A 12,211-nucleotide genomic window follows, 5' to 3' on the forward strand; every position below is an offset into this window, starting at 1 on the left:
CATGTCATGGCCCCTGAGCGTGTAAGCACGTGATTACATCTGTCCTTGTTCGGGATGGCACATAAGTACATGCTCGGTAGGGACAGTGATCCCTGAAAAGCTTCCACTCTCATTTGGAAATGCATCATGCTGGTTTTAGAGAACAGCTTCACTGTGCCAACCCTATTTTCTCTGGGGGAAAATACTGTCTTGAATTACATTATTACATGTATCAGAATTAAAGATTCTCTCATAATCATTAAAAATAAATAAACTGACATACCTTCCAACTCTTTGGAGTTAACTAGCATTGAAAACTTAATATCTACATGCTCAGCATGATACCCTTGGAAGAAGTAGTTGGGGCTGGGGGGAGGTAAAGCTTTTTGTGCAACATTGCTGTGTTTGCTGTGTATCATAACTGACTAATGGTTTTTCCCAAAGCTGAGGTAGAATACATAAAGTTAAGGTTTAAAAAACTTTCAATGAACTGAGGTAGGCTTTAGCTGTGCACAGAGATACCAGAGCATGATAAGAAGCTGTAGAAGCAGCCCAGCCTGTTTCAGAACAGGCAGATGTCTTATACAGACTCTACAAGAGGTAAAGCTGCTCTCATCTGCTCATCACCGTGCTACATTTAGGCTTTTTGTTTTCCAACCTTATTTTAAAATTCTCTTCCTTCCGAATGGACCAGCCACCACTTACCAGCAATTTGCCTCTTCTTCTGCTGTGCTATGTGTATAAGTCAGTGGCAGAGTAACCACTCCTTGTTCCAGCTTCATTTATTTCTTCTGCAATCTCCCTTCCACTGGGCCAACTTCTTCTACGTCTTCTAGGCCTACGGGAATCAAACAAGACACCATCTATCTCATCATATGAGACTGTTGGACTTTAAGTACAAGATTCCTACTGTTCCTCTTGCTGTCTTTGCCTTCCAGCAAGGAGTGTGGATCATAAGTAGCTGAGGTTTGTTATACAACCAATGATCAGACTGGAAATATTCAAAAGTGGAAACTGTGGGGTGCACTAAGCCACCTAGAAAATGTGGACTGTATGTACATTGAGGTGAACTTACTAGCTTTAACTTAGCTCAAATACCAAGTGAAAAAAATCCTTTGAAAGCCATGGTTCAGCACAGGCTGGATAAACTCTTGTTACTTAATCGACATTCAAGGGCTGCACTGTTATGGTTTCATTGCTTTTTAATATCCAAACTAGCTAGAGTATTAGCTAGTTCATATGTACACAACCCATGCTGCAATTCTGATGACAGTACTGTGTATTCTTCTGTCCCTATGAAATCTGATCTGTTTTGATATCATCTAAAAATTCTATTGATATGACCAAGGACTGGTACTTTGGTTTAGGGCATTGCAGATGATTATTTTACAAAATTTGTGTGCTTTTGCATAAGTCTTTTCTTTCTTTTTCCATTCTCTCCAACTCCTCTTCTCTCTGTTGTTCTATGGAAATATGATATTAAAATTTTACAGTTGTCCTTGCTCCCAGACCATACTGGAGACTTTCAAGGCTCTTAGCAGTTGGTCAATAGAGGCTTTAAAAAAAAAAAAGATTAAAAGAAGGGAAAAACAAACTCAGTGTAAAATTTACTGACTAAATCTGTATACAGTCCATGCTTACAACAGTCCCAAACTTATTTATCAGACTTAAGCACAAGAGCTTGGAACTAGCTTTGCAAGGACACTCTAGCTGAGAAATGATGCATTGACAGAGCTCTATGAGGAACAATGCTTCTAGAAATGCAGTGAAATAAATGAATTAATAATCCCTTGGCAGTACATCTCTTCCTTTTTCTAACTTTGCCTAGTGTCAGTAATGCATAATAATTGTGTAATACAAATATTATTCAGTTCTAAAAATCTCATTAAGTAGGTAGATAAACACACCCATTTTGTAGAAGAGGAAATTAATCTCAGATGGGCTGTGCAGCAGGAATTGGGTAATACAGCTAGCCACCTTCAGGACGAGAGCTTGAAGCTGCCTGTGTCGTATTATTCACCTGCCAGTGCCACCAGAAGTCTGCCTGCTGACTAGACTGCAGAGAAGCTGCTTGACTTCTTTCCCTGTTTGCCCATCTGTTAAATGGGGTGAACACTTAACATGCTTTTCAGGTGTGGTGTCAATTGTATAACATCTCTTTATTATCCTGAAGTTCTGAAGAACAGGCATGCATATTTATAAGGGATTTAATGTCTTATGCTTCAGGGCATAAACTAACCCCTAATTAATAAGGTTCAAAAGTAGCTTCCCATGGGGTAGTGAATTTTTCAGAGAAGCTTTCTTATGTTTTCCTCTGCAACTTTTGCGGTTGGCTACCGTTATACTGGTAGTGGAGTAAAGGAATATGTGATCTGAGCCAGTAACTCTTATGTTCCTAGAAGACAGCACTGTGTGCCAATGAGTACACATCAATTCTCTTTGTAAGCTGCACTCCCAGCAGATCCAGTCCAAATAAAAGAATATGAATTAGAAGTGCAATGCAGGAAAGAAATACTTGTCTTTGTATTTGGCAAAAGGATTACAGCTGACAGCCATGCATGGCACAAACCACAGTATTTTTGCCAACCCATTGTACAAAAAGCAGAATGCAGGATTCCAGGCTGGCCCTCTACTACCTAGCTCAGCTTTGCCATCCAGCTGTGAAAACTGTGTCCATTTGTTGTCGGAGAACTGCCCTTTTCCTTTTCCAGATGGCTTCCTCTAAAGCTGCTCTGCAGGCTCCCATGCACTTGGCTAGATTGCTGTCTGGCAGTGGTCAGAGGTTGTTGACAGCTACGTGATGTTTACGCATGCGTTTCTCAAAATCAAGAAGAATCATGAGGCAAGTACAAGCCATGATGTTCTCTTTAATACCTCCCATATCTACAGTCACTCTTCTCTGGCAGATTTTTGTCCAGCCTCTGTTGGGGAACCGGTCTCCTGGCCCTTCACTTATTTCAGTACCTGTAATGCTGACATCAGCTCTGTGAGATTCAGGCTGCCCTTAGAGGAGCAAGTGCAAGCACTTGGTTCATTACTCTTGCAATCTAGATAAGGTTTGTTGTGCCCCACAGTAGTGTTTATCAGCCATTGCTAAAGAGGTTTTATCTATCTTCACAACAGAAGCTAGCAAAGGGGATGTACCTATACCAGAAGTGGTGTAAACGACATCCTACTAACAGTGATTTAGGGAAAGTCTTCTCCAGTGTTTACTGCTACTGACATATAGTAAACTATTAAGTTTTTTTCCTTCAGACCTTTCCTTTATGAAATTCAGCTGTGCTTCTCTTGTTCTTTTTTTTTATTTCTCTTGTTCTTTATGGCTCTACAATCATCTAGCATCTCCACATTCTCCCTTTGTTTCTAAGCCCACCTTCACTTTTCAGATTTGCATCAGCTCTAACTTGTTTTAGACAAAGCAAGTCCTCAGATTTCTTGGTTATAAGAGAGGATTGGTAGAAACCTGGAAAGGGAGGGGAAATAATCTTGCAGCTGCCTGGAAGCATCATTCTTAAAGCTCCGGAAAAAAGCTGTGCTGGGTAGCTTCCTCAGCAAAGGCTCTTCTAGCTACAGTCAGTAGAGTCTCAGGTTCCCTAGGTAACCTGAATATTAATTATTATATTAGTATTCTTCAAAGGTTTTCCACTTAAAAGAAATGTTTCATTAGTGCAACAAATTACAGAGCCCAATTGGGTGCAAGCTGTAATTGTTTTTTACACCTCCACATCTCTTTGCTCTACAGACTTTTAAGCTTGATTTATTCTCATTTGGGCTATATACCCATGATGGCAAATAATCTGCAGGTTTTCCAAATAGTTGCAACTCCTGTTTTTGCTGGAAGCTAACAAATAGCTAAAATAGCCCTCAAAATGACTGGGGAGGGCAGGGGGGGGATGATATGGAGAAAGGCTGAGCAGATGCTGTGTTTCAGAGAAGCCTCTGGGCATTGTATTTCTGGGCTATCTCGCTGAGCTTGGAGCCTGGCAAAGCAATGCAACAGTTCTTCAGGAGTGGTATCACACTGGAATAGCCCTATGTGAGCTGTAGATACTGGGCCCCCTACCCATGGAAATACCATTCCTGAAAAATCTTATTTGCATCTGATGATGAAAGGAGAAGGAAATTCCTAGCCGTAAAATACAGTTTTAAACCCCCTAACGTTACACTGCAGTTTAGCTGGCACACTGCTCCACCCTACCAAAATATTTTAAACATTTTTTTAAAGAAAACATTCCTACTTTATAAAAAAGAACCCTGGGTCTTGAAAAGAATAGTTAAAAGATCAACCCATTTTCCTAGTCCTGTAATTTCCCCTCCTGCTTTTTATTCCACTCGACCGCTATTACCCTTTTCCCATTTTAATATCTCTTCTGAAAAGTGTGTGTTAAACATTCCTGCAGATTATAAAATCACACTCCTTCTTGAAGAGATTAATTTGTAGTGTGCTACACTCTAACATATATAACGGTATTGTTTAACACATCTATGTGCTGCAATGAACCACAGTTGAAACACAAATAAAATACCCTGCAAGGTCAATTTATGCTTACGTAAGCTCACACTGCCACATAATCAATAGCTTTCCTAACACTAAACAGATCAATAATTCCACTGTACTCACTGAAATCTTCCATTCTCGTATACAAGAAAATATGCAGAACTCTGAGATTACAGTGTGATTTCAGAGTACATTTGCTGCATAGGTTTAATAGATCGTATGTAAAATCAGTAGTATATATTCAGAGACATTTCTATTTCAGAAGAGGAAAAGGCAGGGTGGAGAGATGGTAATTGGTGACAATTTGGAGAAATGGTTGAATCTTTTAATTGCTCTACAGACTATACAGTTTCCTAAAGGTTGGAGGATTCCTACAAGGGGAACCTAATTTTGGATCAGACTGAGTTAATTATGTCTTCATGGCAGACTCTTTAAATAGTCTTTGGTTTGAAAATTTTATTACACTTTTTACATATTCAGCCTTGATTTCAGATTCAACCCTGTTGGCTTTCATAGTGTTAGAATTTATGATGTTACTTCATTTATAGACAGTTCAAGGGCGGTCAGTGTAGCATTCCCCTTCAACATGTTCTGTTTCAGATATCAGATTTAACCACTCTTTTCTAAAAGATTGGAATATGTCATAATATGCCTCATTGCACTTTGATGCTATTGACTGGGATTGACAAGAGCCTGGAGAAACCCATATCATTGTCTAGAGCCCCCAGTGCAGTACAATAAGATAATTGCTTGGTCATTATAAAATATTACAGCAGTGGACATAGATAAAAGGTAGTCTCACTCTTTGTAGTTGCACCCTTGAAATTTTGCTCTTATATAGTCGATTTTTTTGTGGGTTCTTCTCTACTGTCATGACAGTCTCTTCAATATGAAACCTCAAAGTCTTTGTTGTCTTCACATGTACAATACAGTAGCTCACATGAACTAATGATTACAAATACCCAAGCTAGGTGAACTATTAAAACAAGCTATTAGACAGGCATAGACTTTCTGGTTATTAGTAGTCCACAGACTTTTGTTACTTGGAATACTGTGCCCTTTATTCAAATGATATTACAAACTGTGCTGTGAAATACACTTAGCATCAGGCTTACACGAGTAACAGCTTTAGATATTTGCTAGTCTTACTTTGTCTTTGGCTATCTCTTTTATGTGGTGTTTATGTGTGTTGGGTAACTGAAGATCCACAAAGAGATATGTCTGTGTCAGCGTTGCTGGTGTGGATAATGTGCAAGTGCTTTATAACAGGACTGGTATGATATTCGTTCTGCAAACAAACATTCACTTGTACAGATGTTTGTAAAAGGTGACTTAGAATCAAATGGACTTAGACTGTTACTGAAGAAGTTTTGCCCGTTATCTACTAAAAATCTCCAATTGTTGAAATTCTGCACCTTGCCTAGGCAACCTCTTTCAGTGCTTCCTCGTACTGAACTTAAGCATTCTTTAGTGCAAATTAAGATGATTTTCCTCACCCTTCCCACTGTGGCCTTAGAAGACAGTTGAGTATCTACTATTTAGAACAATGTTTCACATATTTTGATACTTCTGCAGTGTCCATCCCCATCCACTTTTCCCCTCCTTCCACCTCAATTTAGTCCAATGTATAATGACAGTGAAATATTTCACTGTCCTCGGCAATGAAGAATGCCCTCTGGCCCCAGTTCTACAGGCACTGGCATCACACTGAAGTGTAGTCTACACAAAAGAAATCCTATTAAGTTCACACAGTTTTGTCAGATTCTGCAGGCTCATGTCCCCCTGGGGGTACTGCAACCCCTTGAGGGTCACAGTTAACTGTGTGGTCCAGTTAACCACAGTGGTCCAGCTCTAGGCTGGAGCAGACAATTCCAGTGGTGTACTCTCTTTCCTGTGTTCCAAAGTATGAGGCTGTGTAAAGTTTTGGGGCAGAAGCAAGTGCTTTTCACACCAGACATATATCTGAATAAAATATTTTCAAATATAACATTTAAATAAAATTTACTTGAGTTAAGCATTTGTAATGAAGGAAAGTGTTCTGAATAAGAACCATCCTACTTACTGCAGGAGGATGAATGAAAAGCCTTCTTGGTGCTTGTATCAGTAGTTTGGAGGAGTGGGGAGTTTTTAAACTCTGCAGAAGCTCTTTGCATAAGGACAAATTTCATCCTTATTATAGATTCTTCCCATTCCACACAGGATAAGTGCCAGCTTTTGGACCAGCTGAGAAACTCTGCTTGCCCTTGACTAACTGTTGACTGCTTTAGTTCTTATTGCTGGTTGAAATGGAGTTGTTAGAATGAAGATGTTGAGACATTTGCAGTCTTTTCAGGATGTGTGCACACTGTGTCTTGTCAGCAGGCACGTGCAGCCTGTATGCAAGTGCTGAACCAGCTAAAATGCATATATTCATATTAGTGCAGAACCAAGCTGAGCTAATTAATTTTGCTGCTAGAAGGGATACAATAGTTCAGGCTGAGCTTCTTGGCTACAGAGCTAATACAGGAGCTGCAAAAAGACTACATCAGTTTACATAGATCCTGCAGGTACTTACTGACTTTCACGAAATATAGTGTACTATCCATGTTAAGTGTTTGCATTATGCAGATGCAGTTTGGAAACATGTACAAGCAAGGCAGTAGTCCTCTATTACTGCCCACAGTTCAGTGGGGACTAACTGCATAGAAGTTGGAAACACCATTATTCCTTTGGCTTGTCTCAATACTTTGATAACTTGCTTCAGAAACCAAGATTTTCTTAAGTTCTCAGCAGCCACAAACCTGAAGAAATTATCTGGATGCCATCTGGGCTCAGAATTCCATCCCAGCTGACCTCAATACAAAAATGGGCTCAGCATCCTTGGTCCACGAAGGACAAAATTCAGCAACAGTGTCTGCTGAGCAACAAAAAATGTTCTCCGGTGCAACAATGACTCTGTGTTGTCTGTGAAGTTTTGTTCATATTAGACAAATGCAGCACACCATACAGGTTAGGTTATTGATTAAGACTATCATGACTGTACTTATTCAGTTTTATGAGGTATGTATTACCAGTCCTAATGGTGTAGTCTTTTTCAAGGTACTGATTTTGTTCCTTACTTGTTACAAGTGAAATTTCCAGATAATGCAATCAACTCCCTTTCTGCTTATCTTGGCATAAGAAATATCTCTGGTTGATGTTATGCCTCAGGATTTAAAAATAGCTCTTAGGTCTCACTCTGCTTCCAGCTGCTTGCAGGAGAAATGTTGGGGAGAGGGCTTCCTCCAAATAAGAAACTGGCAGTAACAACCTGTACTCCAGAGGAGGTACTTTCCAAATCTAGAGCCCTACAAAACTTGGGTACTTTGACTCCAGGTTCCTTCACTCTGGACTTCTAATGCTGTGACTGGATCATAAAAACATTTTGTTCTAGGGCAACCCCCAAGTCTAGCAGCTCTGTTAACAAGTGGAACTTAAACCTTCTTACTGTAAGCTACATCCATGTTCTTACGTGTATCTGAGGTGGATACTCAGCCTGTAGAGCAACATCCCATCTTCCAAGAGCTGTCCCCATATCTCAGCATTTTCTCCTGGTCAGAACAGACAATGTGGTTCACTTTCTACCCTTCCAAAGAAAATGCAGAGTTTGGCTTTAAGGTAGTACTGTTTGGTGCTGTTAAGATTCTGACCCTTGTCTCTTATCCCACCACCTAGTTAGGAACTTTTGTAAGGTGGGTTTAAACAATTTCTCTCTCTCCAGGTGGCATGATACACGAGTTAAAATGTTGTCTTGACTTTGCAACACCTTACATATAGCACTTGTTAAAAGAATTGTCTTGTACGGTACCTGTCTTAATCTCATGAAGTACATGCTCTTTAGAGTGTCATTACCTCATGACAGAGACCACATATGACATTAATACTATGATGACAATTGAACTGCCCAGTCTTTACCCCTTCCTTATTGTTTGCTGTCAGTTGTAGAGGTACCATGTGTTAAAGCTTGTATAAAATCCTATATGAACAAATCACTAAATATCTTGCCAGTGGGTATTGCTGTCTGCAGGTTACGTGCATTCCTGCTGGAGCTCTGTACATGGATGCTTGGGCACAGTGGGATTCTGTGTCATGATTTGATCTAAGTAAGAGGTTTCTATTGTTACCTCCAAATTTTTAGCACATATGCTCTTAGGTAATGTAAGAATATATTTCATTAATCAATATGTATTCTCTTGTTCTCACTGCGTTTCTGAACTAGCCTGGCTCTGTTCTACTTCCTCAGTGGATCCATAATATTAATTTAAACTATTACTTTCTTATTAATTCTGATACCTGTTTTTCTTCCAGACTGTTTCTGCTTTTATTAAAGCACTCATTCTTGTGGAATGAGTAACAAAAAGCAAAAATGCTTTTTACATCACCTGTATTAATGAATGTTATCTATCATCAGTTTGCTTTTTCAGGTGCTGGTAGCCATCACACACAAACCAGCTGTTTTATTAAAGCTGGGCAAGACTATTCTGACATTGTTCCTTCTCCTCTGAACATCCTGTGGTTGACAGGCATAACGTTTAGGCCTGCTTCACTGCACTTTAAGAAAAAATTCAAGGAAATCAAAATTACGGGTTTTGTGATTCCTTATCTCCATGTGGTTGGCAGGGAGCAGTGAGGGACTGCTGCTCCCTAAGGGACAGGGAGCGAGGTCCAAGCGCAATAACCTGGCCAGCAGAGCAGGCCCCAGCCAGGAGTGGGGCAGCCCTAGTCCCGGGCAGCGGGCACCTCCCTGGGGATGGGATAGGCACAGCTGGAGACCGGCCCTGCTGCAGTGTTGCTGGGGCAGGGGCTGATGGCTCTGTGGGGCTGAGGTGGGGTCCTGGGCTATGGGCAGGACGGAGGTGGCCCTGGGGGGCTGGGCAGGGGTAATGAGGCTTGGTGGTGCCCTCAGGGCCTGACGTTGTATCTGAATCCTCTTATGACTGCAGTCCGTATTAAGGTTAGAAAGAGCTGGTTATAGGAAAAAGCGTACAAGAAAGAAAAGCAAGTGGACTCTAGTAAAGAGTGGTTCAGTAACATCCAGTGTTCCCAGACTTAAAACATCTGAGTCTCCTGCCTCATTGCTCCATTTGTATTCTTCCATATGTTTGAAATAGGACACTATATGCTCAGAGCAATTGTTTTTACCACATGTGCACCTCCTGACCCACAAGAGCATAGTCTCAGTTCCATCCCCACCCTTGTACCTAGAGATTTTCATTGATCACAGACCCCCCCACCGCCCCTCAAGGCTTCAAGCAAGGCAGTGGGAATCACTGTGTTCAGGGAGTGGAGCTGAATATGGCTTGTGGAAATCTGAACCTGACTGTTTCCTCCCTCAGGAGTAATATTTCCCGTTAATATTTCCTGGTAACTCTCCTAGTAAGATTATTTCAGATCTGTGCCATCACAGCACTCAGTCATTCGCAGTGTTCCTCACACATTTGGAAGCTTTGTCTTTGAGGAGTTTCAGAGCTCAGTATTCAAAACAGGTTAATATATACCAGTAAGCCATCTGACAATTGAAATGGTACTCTTTCCTTTGGTATTTTATGTATGAATCAAACCAACCTGCCCAACCTCCCCACCCCTGCTTTTTGACCATTATTTCAAGAGAAGTGTTTGTTTTCTTCCCTGTCTTCCAGGAAACATAATCCTTGGGTTATTCCATGTGCTAGACTGCCTCATCTCCATCAGAGTAAAATTATATTATTATTAGAATATTTGCTCTGTGTACACTGTTGATAAAGTCGAAGCAACTTCTCTTACATGTGTCTTACCCTATTAAAGTCAGCTTACTTTCAGCCAGAATTTGGCCTGTATTGTTTTAACTAGTTCCAATGGTTTGATTTACCTCTTTCACTGAAAAAGTATGAAAAAAACCTTTTCTATTCCTCTGGCTTTAACTGTAAATACTTTTTTTCTTCACAATTTCCCTGCAGCGTTAGAACAGGAATTACTATCTTTTCCCTGCTGTGTTATCTTCTTCAAAATTCCAGGCAATTCTGTTATCAATGAATTTTCTTCTCTAAATGGTTAGTAGTTCTCTTAGTGTCTCACCTAATCAGATAGCTATGTCCTAACGATTGATAGATAATGTCTGGCCATGAATATTTCAGCCTTACAGTCTGAAAATGGGATCCAGTGGCAGCAGAGAGAACATTGTTCCCTAAAGCAAAATGAATTACAGCGTTTCAGGTCTGATTTTAAATGGTCTGATGAGGCATTTCATTGCATTTCACTGTTAATAATATAGGGTGTTTGCACACATAATATTTTTAGAAGTTTGGAGGTAACAGCAATTGTACGGTGGGCAATAGCCTTAACTCCTACATAAAGTTTGAGTGAATCCCTTGCACTCTTATCTATTTAAGGTCTTCTGCTAGGTGTTTTGGGGAGCAGCTAGGCTATCTGTCTCTACCACAAAGACACCCATCATCTTTATTTGCAAGTTGTGATGTAATTTATTTAACATCTGTGATACTGTGCACAGGAAGACTGTGCTGAACAGTTGCAGAAATGAGTTATTAATTAATTGGCTTGTAATCATCTAGCTGTTCACTAAGTACTATAGCCAGTACTTCCCATCACCATTCCTTTCACCTCCTTGGTTCTTTCTTTCTTCAGCCTTCTAGTTTCTTACAATCATGCATTCTACATTGATTGAAATCACATTATTAATTCTTTGGGGACTGAAGTGTCTCAGTGTTTCTATAATAATCTTAGCAATTAATAATAAGGAGAAGACTGATTACAACTTTCTGGATGGAAAAGGGAGACCAAGATAAAAAAACAGGATAAGAAAAGGAGTTCTCGGTCTGATTAGTTTCTGAACATTTGCTGTGAAAATGGACTTGCTCTGCAAAGCAAGTCAAGGGAAATGACATTATAGAGGGTTCATATAGCCTTTTGTTGCTTAGTTAATTAAAACTGGTTTTCATTCATCTAGTTCTCTACCACTGCTTTTCTACTTATTTGCCTGTCTTTGAGCAGGTTTTGTTTGGGTTTTTTGCAGGTCAGAATTAGCTTCCTGCTGTGATGCAGTTCACAATTTTATTGCTTCTCAAAACAACAGCCCACTGGGAAGTAACATGAGTTACGAAGTGGACAGTAAAAAGACCATCCTCATTACAGAGGACATTTTTAAGATGCTGCCTGTGGTAAGAACCGTATCATTACCTGTTATTATAATTGCAGTATCATATATATTTTGGGTTAGTCATAGAGCTGCTTTGTTTGATTCCTCTGGAAGAAACCCTTCACCCCCTGTATGCACTTCTTCATCCACCTTGTAAGACCTTTTTTTTAGCCTTCCTCTGCAGTGGTGGAGGCATGGACAGGGTATCATAGATCAGTTTGTAGGTAGAGTTGCTACAGAACACAAGTTGCAGCCTGGCTTCACAGCCAGCTGAATTCAGGAGTGAATACTCTGAGAACGTTTGCCTTGCTTTTCCCATTCTCATTTTCAGAGGCATTTCAGTCTGAACAGCATTTCATGTTCCTTCGTATTCCCATGCCATTTCTGGTGCAGGCTTGGGCATATAACTTATGAAAGCTATTGTGGTGGTAAACCTGATATAGAATGGAGTAGGAATAGAATGGAATAGAATATTTCAGTTGGAAGGGACCTACAGTTATCATCTAGTCCAACTGACTGACCAATTCAGAGCTGACCAAGTTAAAGCATGTTATTAAAGGGATTGTCCAAATGCCTCTTAAACA

At 40.2% G+C, this 12,211-nt stretch overlaps 1 protein-coding gene across 1 annotated transcript in view; it reads left to right on the top strand.

The window, feature by feature from the left end:
- The window catches only part of ST8SIA6 (ST8 alpha-N-acetyl-neuraminide alpha-2,8-sialyltransferase 6), a 47,785-nt gene that overhangs the window by 16,186 nt on the left and 19,388 nt on the right, over window positions 1-12,211 (top strand). Inside the window, exon 5 of the mRNA XM_075048240.1 lies at window positions 11,505-11,649. Within this exon, the coding sequence (XP_074904341.1) occupies window positions 11,505-11,649 (145 nt within the window). The remainder of the gene's footprint in view (window positions 1-11,504; window positions 11,650-12,211) is intronic.

Source organism: Buteo buteo, chromosome 2 (genome assembly GCF_964188355.1).
Source record: "Buteo buteo chromosome 2, bButBut1.hap1.1, whole genome shotgun sequence".
Lineage (NCBI taxonomy): Eukaryota > Metazoa > Chordata > Aves > Accipitriformes > Accipitridae > Buteo > Buteo buteo.